The 25688-nt window shown below is 54.1% G+C and overlaps 2 protein-coding genes across 2 annotated transcripts; both read left to right on the top strand.

Annotated features, from left to right (window-relative positions):
• Positions 1 to 480: 480 nt before the first annotated feature.
• Positions 481 to 6053, top strand: CTRC (chymotrypsin C). The gene is made up of 8 exons (XM_054579706.1): positions 481 to 530; positions 1652 to 1743; positions 1829 to 1926; positions 2701 to 2826; positions 3665 to 3801; positions 4569 to 4714; positions 5188 to 5340; positions 5981 to 6053. Exons 1-8 carry the CDS (start codon positions 491 to 493, stop codon positions 5993 to 5995), a joined length of 807 nt encoding a protein of 268 aa, XP_054435681.1. The 5' UTR covers positions 481 to 490; the 3' UTR covers positions 5996 to 6053.
• Positions 6054 to 13475: 7422 nt separating this feature from the next.
• LOC129075587 (chymotrypsin-like elastase family member 2A) lies at positions 13476 to 25481 on the top strand. The gene is made up of 8 exons (XM_054579634.1): positions 13476 to 13541; positions 14284 to 14372; positions 15774 to 15871; positions 16958 to 17086; positions 19341 to 19477; positions 21393 to 21538; positions 22483 to 22635; positions 25439 to 25481. Exons 1-8 carry the CDS (start codon positions 13502 to 13504, stop codon positions 25454 to 25456), a joined length of 810 nt encoding a protein of 269 aa, XP_054435609.1. The 5' UTR covers positions 13476 to 13501; the 3' UTR covers positions 25457 to 25481.
• The last annotated feature ends 207 nt before the right edge of the window (positions 25482 to 25688 follow it).

Genomic DNA, 25688 nt, shown 5'->3' with positions numbered 1-25688 from the left:
GGTGCTGTTGTTGCCCAGCCATGTGACTGTGGACGGTCCCTGACCACAGAGCCTCAGCTGCCTCGGCTTTAACAAACGGATGGCAGCGTCTACTTCATGTTGTTGGGAGAATTAAGTGCATGCAAGGAGCATGAAGCACAATGCCTGGCACATCACTGGTGCCCAGTAAATAATAACTAAACGAATGAATTAGGGAAAGTGAAGAATATATTGCAAGCAGAGTGGTGGGGGCCCCCAAACCCGTACACCTCAGAATCTGCTCGGCCTCGGGTTATCTGGGGAAATCCACGTCTCGAGCCAGCCCTATCTCCCTCCCAAATTAAACAGTAACCACCCAAGGTCAGGGAAAGGGCCTTGTAAGAACAGGTTTCTTCCCAAGGGGTGGCTCAGCCTTGACCGGGTGGGGTGGGGTGGGGTGAGGTCACCCCACTCCTGTTTATAAGAGTGTCTCACCGGCCTCGACGGCCACTTGGTCCTGAACACGCACAGCATGTTGGCCATCACTGTCCTCGCCGCGCTCCTGGCCTGCGGTAAGCTGTGGGTCGGGGAGCTGCAGCCCACAGGCTGTGGGCTTGGGCTGGCCTCCCAGGAAAGGAGCTTTGGGGTCCCACGTGGGTTCAGATACTGCCAACCAGCTGTGTGAGATGAGCCCCTTGCTTCCGTATCTGCAAAACAGACCTGATGATCTGACCTCCCAGGGTGAGCATTAGGGATGAGGCGTGGCGAGCCCAGGCCCACGCCCCCTCCCAGGGACAGTTGGGGCTTGCCCTTCCCGGCATCGGCCCCTCTCCCTTGGGGATTCTTTGCTCCCCTGTGCTGGTGACCTTCTCCCAGATTAGGAATCGACAAACCTGGCTTGAATGTCACTCACTCTCCGCAGGACCTGGACAAGTCTCCGGCTCTCTAAATCTCACCGGCTGTTTTGGCAGAGGAGAACACTTGATTAAGAGCCCTTCTAGCTAACAACAACCACTGCAGTAATAATAATAATAGCAGCTCCTGTTTATTGCCTGTTTACTATGCACCAGGCACTGTGCTAAGCCCTGTACACACAGGAGCTCATTTGACCCTCACAACTACCTTGCGAGGCAGGGTCGACTACTGCCGCCTCTCTACAGATGAGGGCACTGAGGCTTGATGAGGCTCCACATCCTGCCAGAGATCCCAGTGGTGGAGCCAGAATTTGAGTCTGGGGCTGTCTCACTATAGAGCGCACGCCCTTGACTGCTCCACACAGCTCCCAGCTCTCACAGTCTGGAACTCCACGAACCCTTTGCTCGCACACCCCCATTATGCTGCGGCCTAAAAAGGGGCAGCAAGTAAGGATGAAGGACATGGGTGCCTCTGGGCGCTCACCCATGCGCCAGCCACCTCTTCTTCCTTCCGTGTCCGAAGCAGAGTCCCTCTGTGCCCAGCCTGTCACTGAAAGCTCTGTTGGCGTTGTCCGATTTCGTTCTCGGGGAAAAGCACACCCGGTTGTATTATTCTTCCCATCTCACAGAAAGGGAAGCTGAGGCCCGGAGAACTAAGTGGCTCCCCCAAAGTCATGCAGTAAAATCTGAACCCATACCTGCCCCAAAGTTCCTCCTGCCCCTGCCCCAGTGGGATGCCAGCCCCCTCACCTGTGCTCTTCCTCCCCTGTCCCCCTCAGCCTCCAGCTGCGGGGTCCCCACCTTCCTGCCCAACCTCGCGGCCCGGGTGGTGGGAGGAGACGATGCCCGTCCCCACAGCTGGCCCTGGCAGGTGAGTGCTGCTGCCGAGGTGGGGGCGGGGGGGCGGGGCGCTGGGGAGAGGCTCCCTGTGGGCTGACACGCGGCCTCTCCTCCAGATCTCCCTCCAGTACCTCAAGGATGACACGTGGAGGCATACGTGCGGTGGCACCCTGATCGCCAACAACTTCGTCCTCACGGCTGCCCACTGCATCAGGTGAACAGGGATGACGCCCAGATCGGGAGCCTGATGAGCTGCTTGTACTGAGCGCCTACTGCACCCTGGGCTAAATAAGCTACTTACAGCTGTAACTCCATTTTCATTCCTCCGTTCAGCAGTATTTACTGTGCACCCGCTATGTGCCAGGGAACACGGGGTGAGGGCGGAGTCTGTGCTCTCAGCAAGCTTGTATTCTAGCCAAAGACAGAGCAACAGACCATTAAACGAGCAAATACAATATATAACATATCAAACGGCAGTGAAGAAAAAAGGCTGGAAGAGAATAAAAAGTACGAGGGGTTCTATTTTCAATGAGGCGGCCAGGAGAGATCTCTCTGCAAAGGAGACACTTGAAGCAAAGACCCGAAGGAAGTGAGGGTAGAACTCTCGGTCCTGGGGGAGGGCACTGCAGATGCCGGAACGGCAGCGCAAGGGCCGCGGGAGGGAACAGAGTGTGTGAGGCGCGAGCAGGAAGGAGAGTGAGAGCGGCCTGCAGGCGAGACCAGGCAGGCGAGGAGCAATCCGTGCTCACAGCAGTCCTGGAAGGGGAGTTCCAATACTGGCTCCACCTTACAGATGAGGACACTGAGGCCCGAGGCTGCCCACCGAGGAGTCGAAGTGGGCTTGACCAGAGTCCTTACCCTGAACCCTGGGAAGCGTCAGCGGGGATGGACACTGGGCCACAGAGCTGAGTCACCGAGGCTCCGAGTCCTCTCCCCCCACCTGCTGCTAGCAGGCGCCCCCCTGACCCAGTCCCCTTCCTCTGTTCAGCAACGCCCGGACCTACCGTGTGGCCCTGGGGAAGTACAACCTGGCGGTGGACGACGAGGAAGGCTCCCACTACGTGGACGTGGACACCATCTTTGTCCATGAAAAGTGGAACTCCTTCCTGGTGCGGTGAGTGCCCGGATGACTGTCTCAGGCCGCTGGCGGCAGCGCAGAAGGAGGAGAGGTCCTCGGGCCAGAGATGCAGCGCCTGCGCCCACCCTGTCCCAGGACCCCGTCCTTCACCCTGCACAGCCAGCCGATGACCCCTTCATGCAAAGTGGCAAAACGCTGAGTGGAGACAGACAGCCCTCCCATCTCCCTCATCAGCCAGGGGCCCTCAGAAGGCGCACAGGGAATAAAAGCCCCGCGGTCCCCGCAGCGTCTTGCCTGGAGTCCCTCAGGCAGCAACTGAGCCAGGACGCCCCTTTAGGGAGGGCCTACGCGTTGTGATATGCACGCTATATGCCATCTCTTATTTCATGCTCACAACAGCCCCAGACAAGGGACTGAGACTCAGAGAGGTTAAGGACTCTGTCCCAGGTCACATGTGTCAGAACTAGGAATCAAGCCAGGTCTGCTACTGTTGCCAGCTTTCATCCTGGTAGCATGAAGGCATCAAAATACTGCACCCACCAGTGTCTCCCTTTTATCATTGTAATTTCCAACCTATCTTTGCTTAATTTGTGGTTGGTACCTTACCTGCGGTGGTCTGAACTGCTTCCGCTCCCGTCTCCCCTCCGTTAAGCTTTCATGATGTGAAGACTTCATGAAAGTTGGGAGAAGCTGTATCTACAGGGGCGGGTGATGGTGTTAGAAGGTGGGCCGCCTGTCCTCCGACGTCTCTGTCAGCCAGTGAGGAGCTGGCAGTCAGATGTTTAGGGAGGACCCCTGGTCACAGCCTGGGCCCCTTAGCCTTGGCTGGGGGGCAAGGCGTCCTGCTCATTCAGACCTTTCCCTTGAATTCCAGCAATGACATTGCCCTCATCAAGCTGGCGGAATCCGTGGAGCTGAGTGACACCATCCAGCTGGCCTGCCTGCCGGAGGCGGGCTCCGTGATGCCTCAGGACTACCCCTGCTACGTCACCGGCTGGGGCCGCCTCCGGAGTGAGTACTGCCCCTGGCAAGTCCCAGGAGCCTTCCTGGAGGAAGTGGCTCCCACAACAAGCACACCACCCACATTTGCCCATCGCTTTTCCTCTTTACCTCAACAGCTTCAGATTTTCTTAACTTTGTAATAAAAACAGCTAATTTTTATTAAGCACATACCATGTAAGAGACACTCTAACAAGTGCAGAAGAAGGGATGCTATAAGGATTAAAAGGATTAGGATTTGTCACATGCTTAAAACAAGGCTTGGCACATGTAAGTGTCAGATAAGTGCCTATTAAACCGTTTGGGGGCGGGGGATTAGATGTTATGGTATACCATACACCCGATAAATTCCAGCCAAATTAAAAGGTTACATGCAAAAAAACAAACCTATGGAAGACTTAGAGGAAAATGCAGATTAATACTTGGAAAGTCTTGGAGTGAGAAAGGCCTTTTACTGTACAACACTCAAGTCCAAGCCCTACAAGGAAACGAAGGACAATTGAAACCTCAGAATTCCAATTAAAGAGAAATCACCTCACAGGGGTTTCTATGGTTCGTTCTGCCTCCAGCCTGCTCTCCCTTCCCCACCCGGAGGGGTCTCAGACCCAGACCATCTGGGACCACTGGCTCAGGGCCCCTCCATTAAGGGCATATGTGTGGTTCCCATGAAGTCCACCCAAACGTGCTGGGGTCCCGTCCCAGCCGCCCTCACCCCTCTGCCCCCGAGGGCCCTGGCGTCCCAGGCTGCCTCCCCACTCACCTGCCCGCTCTCTCCCCAGCCAACGGCCCCATAGCTGAGGAGCTGCAACAGGGCCTGCAGCCCGTGGTGGACCATGCCACCTGCACCCAGAAAGACTGGTGGGGCAACATGGTGAGGGACACCATGGTGTGCGCTGGGGGCGACGGCGTCACCTCAGCCTGCAACGTGAGTGTCCAGGCCCTGCGCCCCTCCCTCTCCAGGCGGCCAAGGGGAAGGGGGCAGTGGGGAGGGCAAAGGAGGGTGTGGTGTAGGGAGGCCACGTGAGCAAACCCTTTCCCTAGGAAGAGACTGAGCTCTGAGTGGGCACAGGAGGCTTAGAGGAAACATGTCTCCCCCTCCGCCTTCCTTCCTACCTCCCCCCCAACCTGAACAGCTGAGGAAACAGGCACAGCGAGGGTTGCCATCATCCAAGGTCACACAGCACATCGAGAGCTAGTTTGACACCCAGGACCTCCCAGAATGAGGCCAAGGCAGCCCCAAACCACCTCTTCCCTGCCTCCCACACCATGGACAGGCTGAGGCTAAAACAGGGGGTACCAAAGCTGAGAGGAGCCCACAGCCCCCACCCTGGCCCGCCCTTGCTCCCCAAGCCTGCCTCTGTGGGAGGCCTGGGGACTGACCCCACTGGTCTGGTGCAGGGGGACTCCGGCGGCCCACTGAACTGCCAGGCTGAGAACGGCTCCTGGGAGGTCCGCGGCATCGTGAGCTTTGGCTCCGGGCTGAGCTGCAACATGCGCAAGAAGCCCGCTGTCTACACCCGCGTGTCCGCCTACATCGACTGGATCAACGAGGTGGGTGCCTGCCTCCCAGCCCTCCTCCCTGCACCTGCCACCCCTCACCCTCACTCGCCCATTCCTCACTCACTCATTCATTCATTCACTCATTCATTCACTGGTTCCGTCATGCGTTCATTCGTGTCCTTGTTCACATATCCATCCATTCACTTGCTCACTCAATCAAGAAGTATCAAGTGCTTGCTGGATGCAGCCTTGAGGCAGGTACAGACAGGGAAGAACACAGTCGTTACCTTCTCCACCCGTTTGTCCATTGGGTTCAGCAAATAACTTCTGTCCCGACCCCAGGCACCCCACCAGTCCCCACAAAAGGGAAACGCAGCCCGGGAGAGCAGGGCTCAGCGCAGGGGCAGGGGCGGTGCGGCTGGCCATGCATATATAGCTTGAAGGTAGCGGGGGCAGAGGGTCACTCAGCCTGGGGGCTTTCACACCGGGGGCGGATGTGTCCTGAGCCCTTTTGCGCAGGAGTCTGAAGTGCCGAGCGGCCACAGAGCCCTTAGGCGGAGGCGAGGCTGGCCCAGGAAGTCCCAGGGCTGCCCACGGCGCCCCTGTCTCCCTACTCTCCCCGCAGAGCCCCCGAAGGGCACCCAGGCATGTGGGCGCGCACACGCACTCACCCTGTTCTTTGCTCTTGCAGAAAATGCAGCTGTGATTCATCTGTGGGAGCCACGGCAGCAAACCTCTGCATCCACAATAAACCTCGTTCCCCCTTAAGCCGCCTGCATTCTTGATTTGCGCCTCCCCCACACTGCCCGGGCTCTCTAGGGGCGGCCCCTTTCCATATCAGGATGGCAAAGAGAGACACGCCTGCACCCCCACCTCCACACCTTTACCCCCACCCCCACGAGTCTGTTCCTGGGGGCACTAGTACAGGGGGACCCCAGGAAGCCCCCTTGTGCCTGGGGGGATAGGAGCTAAGGACACACCAGACACTTGTCCCCAATACCTCACAGCTACGAAATGTTGTGGCCCTGATCATGTCATCCTCTTCTTGGTCCTGCCTCCACAGAGGGGTCAGGTGGGTCCTTGGGCCACAGAAGGAAGGATACCGCTGCTCAGGGACAACTACCAGCTCCCTGAGGAGGATGCTCCCTAACAGACCCCCACCCCAGAGCAGACCCCATGGCTGCTGGCAGCCTGGGTTCGCTATGGCGGGGAAGTAGTTCGTGAGCCCTGGCCTCACGCCAGCCCCGTGCTGGGCACAGTGAGGGCACAGGAGGAAGACGAGACCGCAGCCCAGCCCTCAGGGGGAGCAGGTTTGAGAAAAACAACAGTTTCCACACATGGTCACAGCGGGGCAGAGCTGGGAAAGCTTTCGCTGTATTGGACAGGCCGGGAAATGGAAGCCCAGAGGGAAGAAGGAGCTGGGCCAGGTCACAGGAGCAGAGCCATGCAGACTCAGGGATGGGAACCCTCCTGAGGTCCCCTGGAGGGCGGCTGGAGCCAAAAGAGGGAACGATCCAGTGTCCGGTGGGGGGCAGTCTATGCGGGGCCCCGGCTCCTGACCGCACGCCCCTGAGAATGTGCCCACCCCCTGCCCCAGCAGCCGAACTCCAGCCTCTCAACTCCTTGGAGAGGCTACCGCTGCCCTCCGCTTGGTGCCTGAGTTGTCCTTTTTCCCCACCAGACTTTGGCTCCTGGAGGTGGGGACCAGGACATACCTCTCATACCTTACTATGCCAGGGCACTTCCTTCCCAGGGAAGGCTTTCCTCATTCAACAAGAACGACAATTCCAAGCAGCTGCCGTTGCTGGGGCAGAAGGCACGGGGCAGGGAGGGCATGACCGATTGTCCTGGTCCTGAGACTTCTCTGGGACATGAGGCTTTCAAGAGCTAAAACCAGGACTGGCACATTGGGACGGTTGGTCACCCTAGGAGGGAGGGGCAAGAGGTGTGGCTCGAGCGTTAGCAAAGGGCTTTCAGCCATGTTACGGGGTGTCGGGACTTTATTTGGAGGGCCATAGGGAGCCATAGAGGGTTTTAGGCAGAGAGGTGACCACTGTGGTCACATGTACGCATTGAAATATTTATCTGACAGCTGTATGGGGAGTGACTTGGAGCGGGCGAGCAGGGGGAGGCAGGAAGCCCAGCCGCAACGGCCTAGCAGGGGGTGTCCAACCTTTTTGGCGCCTCTGGTCACACTGGAAGAAGAGTTGTCTTGAGCCACACATTAAATATACAAACACTAACGAAAACTGATGTGCAAAATATAAGGTTTTAAGTACATTTACAATTCTGTGTCGGGCCACATTTATAGCCATCCTGGGCCACGTGCGGCCCGTGGGCCGTGGGTTGGACACCCCTGGCTCTAGGCCAAAATGTATGCAGCCCTGACCAAGGCAGTCACCGGAAGGAGAGAGGGGACTCAGGAGTTGGGGACTAGTTCAGTACTTATTTAAGAGGCATATGTGTGGTGTTAAACAAGAGCCGCTTGGTCCCAAATCTACATAAACTTTTGGGAATGCGATTGAATGAGCAAACTACATCGATCACCTAATAAAGATTGAAGCGCGAGTCATGATGCTGTTTGTTTGACAAGAACATAAAATCCTCAGATTCAGGGGCAAGATCCACGGCTGTGTCCAAGCGTCAATGTCTCGCTGAGGCAGACAGGCTAACAGCCCTCCAAAGGGGTCCACGCCCTAGTCCCCAGAACCTGTCCATCCATTACCTACCTTATGTCACAAAAAGGGTTTTGCAGATGCAATCAATTTAAGGATCGTGGGATGGGGAGATGAGCCTGAATTATCAGGTGGGCCCAATGAAATCACAAGCGTCCTTATAAGAAGGAGGCGGGAGGCGCAGAATCGGAGGGAGAAGTGAGGGCGGAGGCAGGGGGTTGGGGTCAGAGGGGGTTTGAAGATGTTACCCTGCCGGCTTTGTAGAGGGAGGAAGGGGTCACAAGCCAAGTAAGGCAGCTGGCGTCTCAAAGTGGGGAAAGGCAAGGGAAGGAGCCTCTAGAGCCTCCAGCAAGTTCCAGCCCTGGTTTAGTCCAGTGAGATGAGCTGTGGCCTTCTGACCTCCAGAGCCATAAGAGGACAAATTTCTGTGTTCCAAGCCACCGCATTCATGGTAAGTTATTAAAGCAGCAAAAGGAAATAAAAACATCATTAGTCCTTTCTTCTGGCAAAATCTAGAGGACACTGTGGGGCCGGAGGAGAGAAGGAAGGGCGGGGTCAGGGAGGACTTCCCGGGATCTGGCTGGGGTGACAGCAAGGATTTGTGCACTTTGCCCAGGAGGTCACAGAGCAGCGGTTGGAAGCGAGGGAAAGCGGGCACGTGGGCACTGACCCTCCCACCTCCACCTTCGGAGCGCCCCGTGCCAGTGGCCCGCTAGAACGCCATCGTGTGCCTGACGCGTGGCTAGCACGTATTGAGCACTAGGTGACTACGTGCCAGGCACCATCCAAGGACTTCACATGCACTGTTTCGTCAGATAATCATGGCAGCCCTGATTATTATCCCCCTTTACAGACAAGGAAACTGAGGCTCCGAGAGGGCTAAAAACTTGCCCAAGATCACACAGCCAGGAAGGGGGCACCAGGCCTTAAACCCAGGCAGTCTGACTCCAGAGCCTGTGTGGCTACCACCATGTCATTCTGCCATTAGCCCCCAAATCTTAAGGACCCCCGCCCCTACACTGAAGTCCTCTCGTGGCCCTGCCAGAGGGTGGGATGGGGGGTGGCGAATGCAGGCTGTGGGTGTGCCGACAAGCCTGAGCAAAGCTGGCAATGAGCTCAGACAGACAGAACCCGGGAGGAGACTTATTGCTCACAGATGTTCACAGAGGGCTTGCACACACTGTACCAGCCACTGCTGGCGTAATTAATAATGCTGCGTAACAGCCAACCGCAAACCCTCGGTGGCATCCAATGACAGGCTCTATTACGCACACATCCGGGGTCAGCTGGGTGGCCCTGCTCATTTTCTCTGGCATCCCTCATATGTCTCAGGGCTTGGGGGTTGGCTGATCAAGTCTGGGTCTCAGCTCCACCTGCCTCTTGTCTGCCTCCCGGGAAGACACTGCGCAAGTTAATGGCAAAGGGCGTGGATAGAGGGAGGGGTAAAGAATCCGGCCCCGTGCTGGAGACCTGCATTATCTCAGGCGCAAATCAGTATCCTAAACAACAGGAGGGGCGCATGGAACTCCGCCACCAACAGGCAGCGACAGTGCCTGAGTCACAGCACTTCTCAGAACCTCGGTTTCCTCATCTGTAAAACGGGCACCTGCCCTCCCTTCCCATTGGGAGCCAATGAAATCATGGGGGCTCATGATAGGAGTCATTACTGCTACTGATCTCACACCTGGACTCCTATTAGCCAATCCTTCCCTCCCTTTGTTCCTTAGGAGAGAGAGCCTCGTTCCCAGCAGGCCTTGAGGGCCAGTTCCCTGACGCTCCCTCTTGCAAGTCTGGGGCAGGTGTCTGCAAAGGTCCTCCTGGCCGTGGGACGGGGGTAGGGGGCAGTAAAGACAGGGAATAAAGAAGGAGCATCTTCCAAAGCATCAATTCTCCATGAAGGTCACATTGGAAGAAAAACAGTTTACATTAAAATAAACCCAGCCACGCTATGAAGTGAGCTGCAAATTTCAGATCAAGTTTTAAGAATGAGACTTCAGAGACATTTGCTGTTGTGGTGACTGCTTCATGCTAGACCTCAGCTCGTTGCTCTACTGCAAACTGAAGCCTGCAAACCAAGTCTGTTTTGTAAATAAAGTTTTATTGGAAACCAGCTATGCCCAGATGGCCGCTTTTGCAGAGCTGACTAGTTGCAACCGAGACCATATGGCCTGCAAGCTAAAATATTTACTATCTGGTCCTTCACAGGAAAAGTTTGCTAGGATTATTTGATGGAAACATATGAAGAGTTCTGTGCTATTCTGATAATCTGAGGCCTGCCTTCTAAGGATTTAAGAGTGAACACTGTGTTGCTAACCTCAGTGTTTGAAGTGAATACACTGCTTAATTTTACCCACAAAGCTGAGAGAGAGGTGGAAAGCTTCCTGTTTCTATCGCCTAGATGAAGAAACTGAGGAGGGAGAGGAACCATGCCCTAGCCCTGTTCTCCCCAAATTCCCATGTACAGAAGAACGACCTGTGCATCTCCTTAACCTGCAGAGGCTGACTCAGCCCATCTGGGTGAGAGAGTCTGCATTTCTCACCGCCTCCTACGTTGTGCGGCTGCGGCTGCGGGTCCAGACTGGCCTGAGTAGCAAGGACCCAAACCACAGGGTCAGTACAGAAGCACAGGGTAGAAACCCAAGCTCCAGCCACTGAGCCATATATGGCTTCTCAGAGGAACCTTTCTAAATGAGTCAAACCCGCCTGAGTTCACAGCTACACCTCCCTCAGTCCCCACTGCGGTCTCACGGACCCAGCCCGGTTTAGAACTCGACTGCCGTGTCCAACAACATACAAATGGGGAACCGAGCACCGGAGGGGGAAGTGAGCTGGAGTGGCTATTTGCACTCTTTCTCCCTGGTCTCCATTCCCTCTCTAGAACCCGGGGTTTTTCTTTCTGTACCTCCCCTCCCCCACTTCTGCTACCCCGTGGTCTGGATGGGAGCCTCAGGTTCTCGATAGAGGAGCGGAAGTTGTGCTCCAGGCCTGGCCAACTAACATGGCATCCCCTGCCCCACCGCAACAATAGGCTCAAGGATGGGCATGTGACCTAAGGTGGGTCCAATCAGAGCTGAGGGGCTTCTGAACCCTAAAAGGCTCTCTCTCCCTGCTGGGTTTGAGGGAAACAGGGTATAAGGCTACAACAGCAAGAGGGGGAGGGAGGGTAGAAGGGGTGATTTTGCTGCCCAGGGCATAGCTGGCAATGTATAGAGAAATTTCTGGTTGTCATGAGTTGGGGGCAGAGAAAAGGGGCTACTGGCATGTAATGGGTGGGGAGCCAGGGGTGCTGCCAAACCTCCTGCAACATGGAGGACAGGCCTCATTGTAAAGAATTATCATCAAAATGTCGATAGCGCTGCAGTTGAAAAGCCCTGGGTCAGAGACCCTATAGCCATCTTGTTCCCATGGAAGGGACAACCTGCTGCTTCAGGCCACTCAATGGAGCCGAGAATAGACCTTCGCAGCAGAAGGGAGAACCCAAAATAGAGGGAAGCTGAGTCCTGGGGGCATCACCAGAGCCCTGGACCCAGCCGTGCCTCAAGCTAGCCCTGCATAGAGCCAATCAATGGCTCTATGGCTTAAGCCTGTTTGACGAAGTTTTCTGTCACTTTCAACTTCTCAAAGCAATATGGTGAAGCAAACTGGGCATATGTCCTTCTCTCTGTTTTCTAGATGGGCGACCCCAGGCCAGAGAGCCTGTGTGACTCGCCCAAGGTCACACAGCAAGCCCACGGCACGTGCCAACCGGTGTTTGTTCAGCAACCTCACACAGGACAAACCGTATTTTTATATTAAAACAAACACCGCTACACGAAGCAGAATGCCAAATTCACATTAACTTTCAAGATAAAATAGGAAACTTCAGAAATATTTGTTGTTGTAGTGGCTGCTACAGATGATAAACACTAGTCCAAACACTCGTGGGGAACTCGGGGCAGAGCAGGGACTGGATCCCAGGTGTTCGGACGGCCAGCCCCGTGGGCCCTGCACCCCGGCCTCGCTCACCTTCACAGGCTCCCTGGGCGAGCGCACAGTGCTTTCGCGCCCATGCCCGCCCATACCCGCCCTTACGACAATCCTGCAGTCCAGGCCTGGGTCGTTACCTAAGGAACGCAGGTCCAGAAGCTAAGTAACTTGTCGAACACACACTGTTCAAATCTGACTGAGTGAGGACTTGAACCCAGGTCGTAAGAGTTGAAGTCCCTTTCTCCTCTGCCTTTCTGGCTGGGGCCAGGGGCACTGCCTGTGGTCGCTGAGCTGGGCTGTCTCACCGGAGCCTGGCCTGCTTGGCACGGTCCCCTGGCCGCAAGCAAGGAGAGGGAAGGTAAGGCAGAGTGAGGAAAGCCTGCTCACTTTGTCCGCCCTTCCCCCACCCAAAATGAGGGGCTTATTGCAGTGCTAGGAGATTCGTAACGCCGTTAAACAAAGGGGCTTTGAAATCAGAACAACTTAAGCTGGAATTCCCATTCTGTCTTAGAAGCTCTGTGATCTTGGCCAAGTCACTTTACCTCTGACCCTCCGTTTCCTCGCCTGAAAGAAGGGATCCTCTTGTGAGATTTTGTGCAACTCAGATTAGATAAAATGTGGGAATGCTCCTGACATACATGTGATGTTCGGGACCAGCCCCCATCTCTTGGAGGCTCCTGCTTTGAACCCCATTTGGAAGATGACATTATTGGAGGAGAGCAAGCTGCGGTTGGCTTGGGATATGCAATAAAACACACCTTGATCCATGCCAACAAAGCCCTCCTCTGCCAGCACTTTCTCAGTCACCCCACTTCTGGGGCAGCCAGACCCCTTTGGTGTGGCTCAGTCTGGTGCTTCTCCTCTGTACGTGTGACCCCTGCGTTTTCCAAATTCTCTCCACGAGGTTGCATAACAGGCTGGGCCCACTTTTCTCTCCTTGTTTCACAGATGGGCAGGCCCTGGGCCAAGAAGTTTACACGATTCATCCAAGGTCACACACAGCAAGCTGTGGCCTGGGACAGGACTCATCAGCCTCGGCGCCCTTGACGTTGGCCAGGAGACCAGTCCTGTGATGGGCCGTCCCGTGCACGGTTGGATGTTTAGCAGCTCATCCAGCCTCCACCCGTCGGATGCCAATAGTGCCCCACCCCCAGCCATGACACCAAAAAGGTCTCTAGACGTTGGCAAATGTCCCCTGGGGGAGGGCAATGCCAGCCCCAATGAGAACCACCGGCTAGAACGCTCTTTGTTCAGCATGCCAGCTGTTCTCTGTGAAAACACAACTCCAGGGACCAACAACCTATATTTTTCTTCCTCCTCAGCACATAACATAATAATCTCTTAAAAGAGGCCCTTGTTGAATATCCACCTTTGGCGTCTTTTTCCATGTCCTTCCAGTGTGACAGGTGGGAGAAAATGGAAAAAAAAATATTTGAACACAGACCCTATTTTCCAATGGGCTTTGAGAAAATCCCCACCTTGTGCACTCAGTATATCTCTGGCCGATAAGCCTACTCATAAAACCAGGGCCTCAGCCAAGTCCACAATTCCAAGACTGCCACAGACACACCATGATCAGGGTCCTACTCCTGTCTGCATTGGTGGCTGGAGGTAAGCCCTGTCACCCAGAGGCACTTTCCAGTTCCCTGGTGGGACTAGGGATGGGACGTCCCTGCCCTTGTTGAACTCAGTGCTCTGGTCATCAGAAAGCTAGAGTGACACTCCAAAGGAGTGGAGCAAAGGGCAGGACTCTATGACCTCTTGGGATCCTGCTAGAACAAGGATTTTCTCGTTGGAATTTGGGAATGAAACCGGAAAAGCCGGCATTCAGGCTGCCTGTCACCTACCAGAACTAATGAGCAGAGACAGGGGTTGAATCTTTACGGGCGTTTTATTCGGACGGCCAGCAAGGTGAGAAGACAGTGGGTTTGTGCCCTAACAGACCATCTTAAATTCCATTTTAAGATGGCCCTTTTTATAAGAAGAACAAAGTACAGGTAAAGGGTTTGGAATTCAGGGAAAAGTTAGTTGGATTTAAAAAAAAACTGCGGCATTCTCGCCCTGAGCGGTGGGCATCTCACCCCGGATTACAATGGCTCAGATGCCATCTTAATTGCTTGAGACCTCCAGAGGCACAAAGGTGGAACTGTTTGTGGTCTCCTGGAGCCAAGGAGGGTCCTGCCTTCCATTCCTGAAACAATAGCTTTTGGCAGACATCGATTACCAAGCTTATCAGCTATTACCCGAAACTAAAATCCTTCCAACATTTGAGCCCCCCAGCAGGAACGCAGGAAGTGCGGTACACTGTTTGGGTCACGGTCACGTGGACTCACATCCCGTTCTCTCTTCGCAGCTCTCAGCTGCGGGCTCCCCACTTACCTGCCCAACCTGTCCAGGGTTGTTGGAGGTGAAGATGTGAGGCCCAACAGCTGGCCCTGGCAGGTGAGTCGCCCGCACTCACTCCTTCCCTCCCTGCCCCCACCACCCCACGTCACCCTCCTTTGCCCTCTGCCATGAGGGCTATTGCACGGGCACAGTGGGAAAATTCACCAATAAAATACATTTCTGTGGCCTTGGTCAGCCTTGGAAGGTAGAGAAAGAGGTGCTTCTCCTGCTGCAATAAGGAGCCATCCCGCCGTACTACCCATACACATGTGTTTGTGTATGTGTGTGTGTGTGGACATGCGTGGTGGTCATAGAAGGCCTCTCGGAGAAGGTAACCTTGACCACGCCCCTGCAGGAAGTGAAGGAGGGAACTATGTTAATGGCTGGAAGAAGGATATTCCAGGCAGGAGGAAGAGCCAGTGCAAAGGCCCTGAGGAGGAAGTGAGCTTGGAGAGTTTGCAGCACCTCCCGGGGGGGTTGGAGTGGCAGGGGCAGAGGGGAGCGGCAGCTGACGCGGCCAGGTGCTCAGGCAGAGCCTCGTGGGCCATCGTACAGTTTGGGGCTCTGCACTGTGTAGAACGGGGGGCCCCTGGAGGGTCTGCACACAGGACAAATGTAATCAGACTCCCCTTTAGAAAGGATCGTTCTGGCCGCCGTGTGGAGAAAACCTGGGGTGAGGGACGAGCCCGGGGGAGAGCAGGGAGAGCAAATGGGACCGTGGAGGCAGGCCGAGGGGTAGCCTCCTCTCTCGGACGCTGGAAGCAGCTGGCGGAGTTGCTGGTGGAGTTGAGCGAGGGATCTGAGAGGAGGAACGGCGCCAAGGATAGCACCAAGGGGTCCGGGCTGAGCAGCTGGTAAAGTGGGGTTGCCATTTAGTGAGAGGAAGAAGCCTGAGAAAAGAGCATGTGTAGGGGGGAAATCAAGATTTTGGTTTTAGACATATTAGATTGCCTTAAGGGCTATGCCTTAAGGAAATAGCTTCCATAAAAGGGAAAATCCCAACAAATCACACTGCAGAAAGATGTTCACAGCAGTTATTTTTTTTTAAGTGTCTTTAGTTAAATTTTTGATATTTTGTTCATCATGGATTTTTTGTATTAATTTTTTTAAAAGATTTTATTCCTAGAGAGAGGGGAAGGGAAGAAGAAAGAGAGGGAGAGAAACATCAATGTGTGATTGCCTCTTGTGCCCCCTACTGCGGACTTGGCCTGCAACCCAGGCATGTGCCCTGATTGGGAATCGAACCAGTGACCCTTTGGCTTGCAGGCCGGCACTCAGTCCACCAAGCCACACTAGCCAGGGCTAATTTTTTTAATGTTGCATTAAAATGTTATTTATCCTGATGGCTGAGTTCCATGGTGCCCCCTCCGTTTTGCACCTGAGACAAGTGCCTCCGTAATCACCCCACCCAGCCCTGCTCTCAGGGATGGGCCGCTGAGCGCCGGCGCTTCTTCCCAGGTCTCCCTGCAGTTCAACTCCAATGGCCAGTGGCGCCACACCTGTGGAGGGTCCCTGGTGGCCACAAACTGGGTCCTGACAGCTGCCCACTGCATCAGGTAAGTGCTGTTCCCCAGGCACCCAGCCCGCTCAGCCCACCGGCCAGCATTCGTCTCTGGGAGCGGGAGCCCAATGTCCAGAACCATCCCATGTAAAGGAGTCTTGCAAATAACTACTTGCCTGGCCAGAGAACAAGCCTTCCTCGACCTTGAATTCAGTCTGCAGGGTGACTGATGGGTCAATAGACAACACGACTGAGTGCCTTGTGCAAAGCACCGAGCGGGAATGAGGGGCGGGGGGAGGCCCATTTCCTGCCCACTTGGGACACTAGATGTGGCCTCCAGGCCTGGAACTGGGTTCCCTGAAGCAGCTTGAATGACTTCTCCAAGCCTCAAAACCATCACCTGCAAAAAAAGCAGATAACAGAATTTAATGTGGATTAAATGAAATGATGTCTTAAAGGGCCTGGCGCTTAGCAAATGCTCAAAAAAAGTGAGTTTGTACCACTGTAAAGGCCCACAGGGGAAGAAAATGTGCTGTGGCCTTCGTTGTTGCCTGTCTTTTTCCTCTCCCTGCGTGAGACCTCTGCTTCTCTCGCCCCAGTCGGTGCTCGGGGGAAGTTCCCCTTGGTCAGTGTGCCCCTCTCGTCACCAGGAGGCGCCCCTTCTCCCCACCTAATTTATTAACTTCCTAAGGTGGTAGAATGACAGAGGCCTGAGAGTCAGGAATCCTGACTTCTAGTTCCGGATTCTCACTAGCTCCCTGTGAAACTCTGGGCCATTTACTCCTCTCGGAGCCTCAGTTTCCCCACCTAAAAAAGAAGAGGTGGGGAGATTCATCTAAAAAACGCCCTTGAGGGCAAATGACTGCTGGGTTCTCTGTGCCTATCTCATTTCCCCCGTAATAATATAGAGGTGACATTTTTATAACTTGTATTTATAGTTTATCATTAGTATAGTATATAGTCATCATATTATGTTATAGCTAACCTATTGCTCCAGGGAAGGAAATTTTCCAAGTGCCAGGTAGAGGTATATTCGGGCCCATCCCAGCATTATTCAACCCCGGGTCTCAGGAGGCCATACATGGAGAAAGGACGAGACAGCCAGGAGCTGACCTTCTCTGCTCCACTCCCTTTGTCCCAGCTCCTCCAGGACCTACCGCGTGGTGCTGGGCCGGCACAGCCTCTCCACGGAAGAGCGCGGCTCACTGGCAGTCAAGGTCTCCAAGCTTGTGGTGCACGAGGGCTGGAACCCCAACAAGATCTCCAACGGGTACCTTCTGTCCGGGTGCACCTGGGGGTGGGGTTGGCAGGGGCTCGGACAGAGGGTGTCTCACAGAAGGCACCCCTCCTTTGCTCCTTTTGTAGGGAGGGGAAAGGAGCTCTGACCCTTAGAAGGAGAGCCAGCCCTGAAGATGCCTGGGATGAGGGTGCGAACTGGGGAAGAGACAGGCAAAGACTGTCAGGGTCACCCGGGTCTCCTGCCATTTAGGCCCGCAGATCCCCTGTCCAGCCCAGGCACTCGCTGACAATGTGCCTACTGCGTGCCAGGCCCTGGGGACGCAGCATGAGTCCGCAGGCCCACGACTGTTGGCTGTTGGTGGCGCAGGGCACAGTGCCTCCTGCTGTCCTCCCCCTCCCAACAAGGCCTTTTACATTTTCAAAGATACCCAGATATCCTGCAGGGACAGCCTGGGGGTAAGGTACATGGGAAGATGACAAAGGTCTCAGAGCTCTCCAAACCCACCGGTGATTATCCCCCCCTTCCGGGAAAATGACAGCAGCCCCATGCCACCTCTCCCTCAGATGCTCAGATCCCATCCCATGCCCCCCCCCCACGCCGTGACTGACACCGCCCCCCAACCAGTACCCTATATCAGGCTGGGCACTGGACTCCGGGTGCTGGGCACACGGAAACGCACAGGTCGCCGTACCAGCTCCCAGGGAGCCCATGGACACAAGTGAGGCAGAGAAGGGTAGTGGCTGGGAACTGAACTTCTGGAGGCTGATGGCTTAGATATGAATAATGGCTGCTTGAGTTCCTCAGCTTTCTCTTTGGTAAAATAAGGATAATAACAGTGCCTACCTCCAGGCTTGCTGTGAAGATTAAATGAGGTTAGGTATGTAAAGCATTTAGGAAAGGGCCTGGGAGGGGCTGATTCAGGCTCCATGGAGAAGGTGATGAGGAGGAAGTGATGAGAGAAAAGGTCCCCTACAGAATCACCCACCCACTCCTGCCCTCATGGAGCAGCCCAGTGGACACACAGTTTGCCGCATCACTGATTAGCTCATGTATGAGTCCCTTTCCAGACAGTTTTGCAAGGTCTGGGCTGTGCCTGATTCATCCCTGAATCTCCAGCCCCTAATGTGGGCAAGGGCGCATAGTAGGGCCAGAGAATATGTGCTGGACCACCGGGCTTCTTCTGTGATCACTAGTCCTGAGATCCAGGTGGTGCTAAACAAAATTCAGAGCCGTAGGTTCCCTCGCACCCTCATTCCATCAATATTTATTGAGCACCTACTATGTGCCAGGCTCTGTTCTAGGCACCTGGGAAACAGCAGTGAGTGAGACACTGTGTCCCCAGCCCTGTGAAGTTTAGGGTAACCCCTAAACCTGAGCAGCTCATTGCAGCTGGGGGAGCTGCCCTTTCTAATCCCAAAAGTGTAGGTAGTCCTGTGACCAATGGCATCCGGGCCCAGCCAGTGCGGTCTTCCATGGGGACAGTCAGGGCCTCCTGCCCTCCGGAACCTGCAGTCCAGGATGCCTCCGCAATAAGCTCTGCCAAGCCCGGGCATTAGTTCTCACCATCAGACCAACTAGCACGTGGTGCTTCCCTTGGACCAAAGGTTTCCCATGTATTATCTTATTTATTCCCCACAACCCCCTAGCAGGGAGGTCCTGTTATTATTCCCATTTCACAGAAAAGGGAACTATGACCTAGAGAAGTGAAGGAATTTGCCTGAAGTTAACAGATCTGGGCAGGAACTTAATGAGGCGCAAGGCACTTGGCGGAGAGCCCGATCCTAGCAGTCCCTCAGTGCACTCTTACCATCTTGCCGTCATCTGCCCACTAGAGATCAGAAGTTAACTTCCCTCCTCCCCGCTTCCGCGCCCTCCCCAGAGCTCAGAGGCAGCTGTCACCCTCCTCTCCCAATCCAAAAGAGCAGGCCTGCTCTTCTAGAAGGGCCTCTAGAAAGAAGCACCCCAGCCATGGCTTCAAATTTGCATAATGTGTGCACATGCGCGGCCCTCCTGCAGCCTGAGGTGTCGTTCCTGAATCGCTGCCCGGAGAGCTTGCTCTGCCAAACCTTCCAGAAGGCCCGCAAGCTTCACCAGGGACAAAACGCAGCCCTGGGGTTTGACCACAGCTGCTCCCCAATCCCTCGTAGCCCTGGCAAAAGGGAGGGTTTACAATCAGCCTGGCCAAGGAGAGGGTTCAATGGTTCCCACGGGGGCTAGATCAGAAATGAAATCAGGACGGGAACAGTGGACCCTCTCTTTACGCTCTGCCTCTTTACCGACCCAGGAACGACATTGCCCTGCTCAAACTGGCCAGCCCCGTCTCCCTGACTGACAAGATCCAGCTGGGCTGCCTCCCTCCCACTGGCAGCATCCTACCCAACAACTTCTCCTGCTATGTCACAGGCTGGGGAAGGCTGCAGAGTAAGTGGGTGCCAGGAGCCCCAAGGCTGGGGAGGGCGGGAGGGAGGCAATGGCACCCTTGTCCAGCCGGGGCTCTCCCACCACTCATCACCCCAGGGTGTCTGGAAGAAATGGTGGTTGCCTTGGAGAGACAGGATAGCATAGACTGATAATAGGTAAACTGCCTGGGTTCGAATCCCAGCTCCTCCACATACTGGCTGTGACCTTGGATATATTACTTAGCCTCTCAATGCCACAGTTTCCTCATCTATAAAATGGGAATAATAATAACACCTGCATCACAGGGACTTGTGAAGTGGATTGAAGGAGGTAATCCACAGGAAGCACTTTGACCAGCGCCTGGCACATAGTAGGTGCTGTGTGGTGGTTGTCACTGTCACTATGACAGAAGTTCCTCTGTATGGCCCAAGGCCAGAGTCCAGAGCAGCATTCACTCCGTGACTGCAGACTCCTGGGGTTCCACAGATGTCCCTCTGGCCCTTATCAGGCCCTCCTCTCTACCCCTCAAAACGTACCCGTCCTGTGTGCCACCTGATTTGACTGCTCAGAATCTGGCCTCCTGTGAGTCTCCCCTTGACACAAACCCTAAGGGTCAGAAATCCAATGACGGTAGGCCACCAAGAAGGAACAGAGGACCTGCCCTTCCCTGAAGTATCATCAGAGGTTTGGAAGACTCTAGGAAGGCTCACGCAGGTGACTGGTCCTTTCATAATGACATTCATCTATTGGTATAAGTGCTGTATTTTTCCCGAGGCACATCAACACACATGCACTCATATAAGTCGGTATTGCCCTCTTGACTGGCTTATGTGCAAAAACAAGGACACCTGGAAACTCAGCAGAAGTGAAAAACAGGGGAGGCATCTCATGGTTATCAAGATACAAGCACAGCCTCTTGTTTGCTTACCCAGAAAACAGCAGGGCAGGATGCATTTCACTGGAGGCAGTGAGTGCCGGGGAAAAGTGCAAACGCTTGGCTTTCCGTCCCAGTTGGTTAGCTATGTAAGTTAAGCAAGCTACCTTGGAGCCTCAGTGTCCTCATCTGGCAAATGAAAATACAGTTGGCAAGATTAAAAGAGATGACAAAAGAGATATGACAATGCTTTATACATTGTAAAATATTATATGTGTCAGGTACTTATTAATTAAAGTGGTCTCGGGCAAGTTGCTTAACTTCTCTCAGCTTCAAAATGCCACCTGTCCTATAGGAATATACATTTACTTTGAGGTTTAGCGTGTTTTGAAACACCTAATAGAGCACCAGTGAAGAATTATCATACTATTAATTCTTGCCATAAGTTGCAATGATAATAATGATGGAGGAGGTGGTAACAGTGTCGTTAAGGGCCATTAGGAAAGCTCTACCTTTACCACGTTAGAATATTTTTCCCAACTTGGGGCCCCAAATGCCAGCAGGTTCACTGTTTTATTTAAGGTAAGTGATAGAAACCCATGAAGCTAGCTGGTCTCAACAAAGAGGAGAGACACAGCCAGCCTTCGGGAACAGGATAGAATCAGGGGCTGGAAGACTAAAAAGCTCCAGAAACCCTTTCTCAAAATTTCTTTCTTGGTAGATCTCCTTCATTCTTCTCTGCCTAGAAGAAAATGACAGCCACTGCCAGCAGCTCCCAGGTTTACATCCTCTCTGGCTGGGATTTCCTAGTTCCAATCCCAGATTCCCAGGGAAGGGGCTCGTTGGCTTAGGCTGAGTCAGCTAGCTATTCACCCCTGAACCAATCAACTGTGAGGACATGGTATAAACAAACATGGCTGCTGCCATTGCACCCATGGATGGATGGGAAGTAAGAGTGATTAGAAAAAAGGGCTGGGCAGAAAACCTAGCAGGTGTCCACTACTTACTGTATTCTTAGGAGTCCCTTTGTCCCTGTAACACCTTCTCTCTCATCTTATGCAGCCGGCGGAGCTCTTCCTGACATCCTGCAGCAGGGCCGGCTGCTGGTTGTGGACTATGCCACATGCTCCAGCCCTGCCTGGTGGGGCAGCTCCGTGAAGACCAGTATGATCTGTGCTGGGGGTGATGGCGTGATCTCCAGCTGCAATGTGAGTGCAGAAAGCCAGGAGCCACCCCTCCACAATGAAATGGGGCTGAGGGTGGGGAGAGGCTCTGGGGGCTCCTAGAATCTACCCTCCCACCTGCTAGGAGAAGCCCCAGGAAACAGTTCCAGACATTTAAGACTCTGGCCTTTGTCCTTGTAGACTCCAGAAAAGATGTTTTGAGATGTTCCTCATTGTATCCACCCCCTCACTGCTGGGAAGTCCTTCCTTGGGTCTCATTTGGGTCTCTCATTACCATCACCTCTCTTACTCTTTCCTCTGTTTAGGAAAAGAGCCAAGGGGATGTATTCTCTGGGTAAAGGCCTTTCTAAGGTGACTTCAAGTTTATCTGTTGAATTAATCCCATCAACAGCACATTGTGTCCCCTTCCTGGAGACAGTGTCCTAACCAAAAGCAATCATAGAGTGAGGACAGAGTGAAGCCTCATGTGTCCTTATGATCACACTGTGCCCCTACACTCTCTGCCCCACGCAGACCGGCCCCAGCAGGTCTCTTTTCATGGGTGGTTGAGCGCACGGCATTCTAACTGTGGGACACAGTCTCGGTTCCCTCACTTGCTGCCTGTACATCCTCAGGCCAGTCACAACCTAGTCTAAGGGCTCCAGTGCTTCCTCTTCAGTGAACTGGGGACACTCACAACACTTACCTCCTAGGTTTCGGTGAGGATTAAATGAGATAAGGTATAGAAAGTGCTTTCGCTCAGTTCCAGGCACACAGAAAGAATCCATGTTAGGTCTTATTGGTTATTACGGTGCCATCCTGCGCTGTGGCCACAGGGACTGGCCACAGAGACCATGGCAACAGGTGGTGGAACAATATAAACGTACCACACACATGCGAAGCGCGGGGCTCTCGTGGGCGGCCCCTCCCCCTCACATCACCCACCGAAGCTCCCAGGCCCCTGCTGACAGAGCTCTGGCCTTCCTCAGGGAGACTCCGGAGGACCGCTGAACTGCCGGAACGCTAACGGCCAGTGGGAAGTGCACGGCGTGGTCAGCTTCGGGTCATCCCTCGGCTGCAACTACTACCGCAAGCCCTCTGTCTTCACCCGGGTCTCCAGCTACATCAACTGGATCAACTCGGTAAGAACCGGCCATGCCGTCGGCCCCATGGGCCTTGCCCTTCTGACCTGGCCCCACCAGGGCAATGACCACCTGGGGTTGAGAACCCTCTCCTTCCCCCTGAGAGCCAGCCAGGGGCCCCTAGAGGTGGCTGCAGACCTGGGCAACGCTCACAGGCCCCCACCATTTCTGTGTGGGTAAAGTTGAGTCAAACAGCACGGAGAGGGAGGCCTTGTCCAAAGAGGTTGCAAGCAAAGGACGCCCCTCGGGCACGGAGAGCGGGCTTCTTAGGATGAGTAGGGCATTCTATTTTGGCTTATCTGTGTATAAAACCCAGACGCAGCCCTCCAAGGCTGAAAACGTATTTATCTGCAAAGTCTAGAACCTGATGGGTTGAGACCCGCACAGCCTTAATTATTGGAAGCTATCTCCTCAAAAGACCCCTTGCTAAAAGCATCCCCACATGCAGATGGTAGGTGATACCATCTTGGTTTGCACCGATCTGGAAGGTTTCTTAGGATGCAAAACTTGACATTTTAGATTGGGACAGACCAGGCAAATGGGACTGAGTTGGTCCCCACTATTATTGTGAATGTGTCCCCAGAGAGTTGTCTCCTGGGAGCTCAAAACCAGTACATTGCAAGCTTCCACACCAGCTCAATTCCTGTTTTAACCAAGGACACGCTTTTATAATAAAAGCCATGAAAATCATTTTTTAAAAACTGGCACCAGCATTAGGAGAAGCCCCAGTTACAGCCAGCAGCAGTTCTCAGCAGCCCCAACAGGGAGCGAGCACCACGAAAAGGAAGGAGGGCCTGGGGGGTGCGAGGGGTGTGGGGAAACTGAGGCAGGGAGGAGTGGGGAGGGAAGAAGACACACGCTGCCGATCAGGGGCGCTTGTTACCCACCTCCTGGCATCACCGCCGCCTGTTAGCTCTTCTGTAAAACGGGGCTTGAACGAGACCCGGACTCCTCCGTGTGTTTAGGAGCCAGAGCCAGTGGGGGTTGGATGTTTGCAGTAAAGCCCCTCAGCAAGAGAAGCTGGTGTCTGCCTTCCGTATTTTAATTTTCAGAGAACTGTTCAACTGACACTCTTATAAAATCAAATATAAAACCACAGCCATGAGCATGTGGTCACAGGAGGAGAACGACACTGTCAAATGGGCACTGTCAAAACAAGCAGGTGGCTGCCTCCATGTTTCCCGTTAGTACCCGCCGTTCCTCGCTCATTTGTCTGCCTGCCTGCATTTCTTTGACAACAAGTGGTCACAGGCACCAGAGATTCCAGAAGAGTTTATGGGAGAAAAATGTAAAATCAAGAAGAGAGTAGCTATTCATTTGTAAGGTTTTGTTGTTGTTGTTGTTGTTGTTGTTGGCAAGTTGTGGGGAAGCCACAACTCCCATTTTGGCAGGGTAAATCTGAGCCTGGCTTCTAAGGTGTCACCAGCATGTCAAAGGAGCCTGGCCCAAGACCGACTGGACGGAAGGATGCTTAGAGCATTTTCCCAGACAAACCCTAGGATCCTTTCCCAGCCCCAGCTGCTGCATGAGTCACCGCACAGCTGGCCCTGGCAGCACCTTGGGGGCCCCAAGCAGGGGCCAGGGGCAAGTGCCCCAGCGTCAGCTGTTCCCAGCCACAGCCTCAAGCACAACGGAGAAGGCCACAGCAGAAAGCATGGCCCGATGTCAGAGGGGCTCAGCAGGGAAAGGGAGCCTTCGGAGGCAGCTACGCAGAGGCCCTGGGCTCGCGGGACCACAGCCCGGCAGGCGCACGCGCCTGGCACCGGGCTCCAGGGCTGGCAGAGCCGAGCACCCAGCTGTCCTCTGGTGGAGGCTGCCCACCCAGCAGCTGCGGAGCGGCTGGTGGAAGCTTGCAGTGGCTCGGCCCAAGGGCGCTTGTGAGCACCTGCCCAGACAAACCCAGACAGGTTACAAGGTCAGGAAGCTGCCATCAAAAGGCAAGAGCAGGCAAGTGACAGGAGGAGACAGGTGGCCAAGGGCACTCATCTTTCCAACAAATGTTTGTTGAATGACAACAACACTTGAACTTTCAACAGTCACCACTTTATTTTTACTTTAGAAAGTCATATATACTCTTCATAAAAAAATTTAAATACAGGAGCATATCAAGTAAAAAAGTACAGGTCCCCCCTTGTCTTACATCTCCAATTCCATCCCCACTAGAGATACTCATTGTTAACACTGTCATCTTCTGGACTTCATTACACACAGATACAGAGTCTTCTAACCAAAAATAGGATTTTACTCTTTATACTGTCCTGCAACATAGTTTTTTTCACTTAACACCATATCATGTTACATGTGAGCACACATACTTATGGCATTCTTTTGAACTGCTCAGTAATATTCCATACTGAACAAGGCTTCCACCTGGTTCCTATTTTCCGCTCTCACTCTACACAATGGCCACCCTGGGACGTCCATTCTTGCACGCTGGTTACGTGCTAAAGAGATCCAGAAGTATCCGTGGATCATACAGTTGGTGTGTTAAAACATTGTAGAGAAAACTGTTCAACAGCCTCTCAAAACAGGTTTACAGCCCCACCCACGGTGTCCTAACGGCTCTGTGCAGTGGTACTTGTTTGCTACTTTGGAGCCCGCCCCCTGTGAGAAACACATGGAATCCGTAACACATGTAATTTGTGGGAGTTCCGCTAGCAGGCTGGTGAGAAGCTGTCACAGCCTCCGCTCCTCCGGCTCACCTGCGCAGCACGGAGCCCGGAAGGAGAAAGCCAGGACGCTGCAGCGCGCAGCGCCCCGCTCTGCCGGTTACCCTGGCTGAGTTCTTGTGTGTGTCCCGCAGGTGATGGCAAATAACTAACCACCAGAAGACCTGGGAAGGTCACAGAAGAAAAATAATAAAGTGACAACTATGTGAATCACTTCTGGGTGAGAGTTTTATTAGCAAACCACCCACATGCCCAGGGCTCTAAGAACATGAAAGAGGCTGGGTCAGGACAGCTTCAGAGACCTCAGGGTTGGGGCCTTCTCTGGGGGAGCCCAACATGTCACTGTCCCACAGCATGGTCACCCTGCAGTGCAGGGTCCTTCTG

Source organism: Pteronotus mesoamericanus, unplaced genomic scaffold (genome assembly GCF_021234165.1).
Source record: "Pteronotus mesoamericanus isolate MK-2021 breed Mesoamerican mustached bat unplaced genomic scaffold, CSHL_Meso_final contig_557, whole genome shotgun sequence".
In the NCBI taxonomy this organism is placed as follows: Eukaryota; Metazoa; Chordata; class Mammalia; order Chiroptera; family Mormoopidae; genus Pteronotus; species Pteronotus mesoamericanus.
The sequence above is the reverse complement of the archived record's forward strand: the minus strand, read 5'-3'. Positions and strand labels throughout refer to the sequence as shown.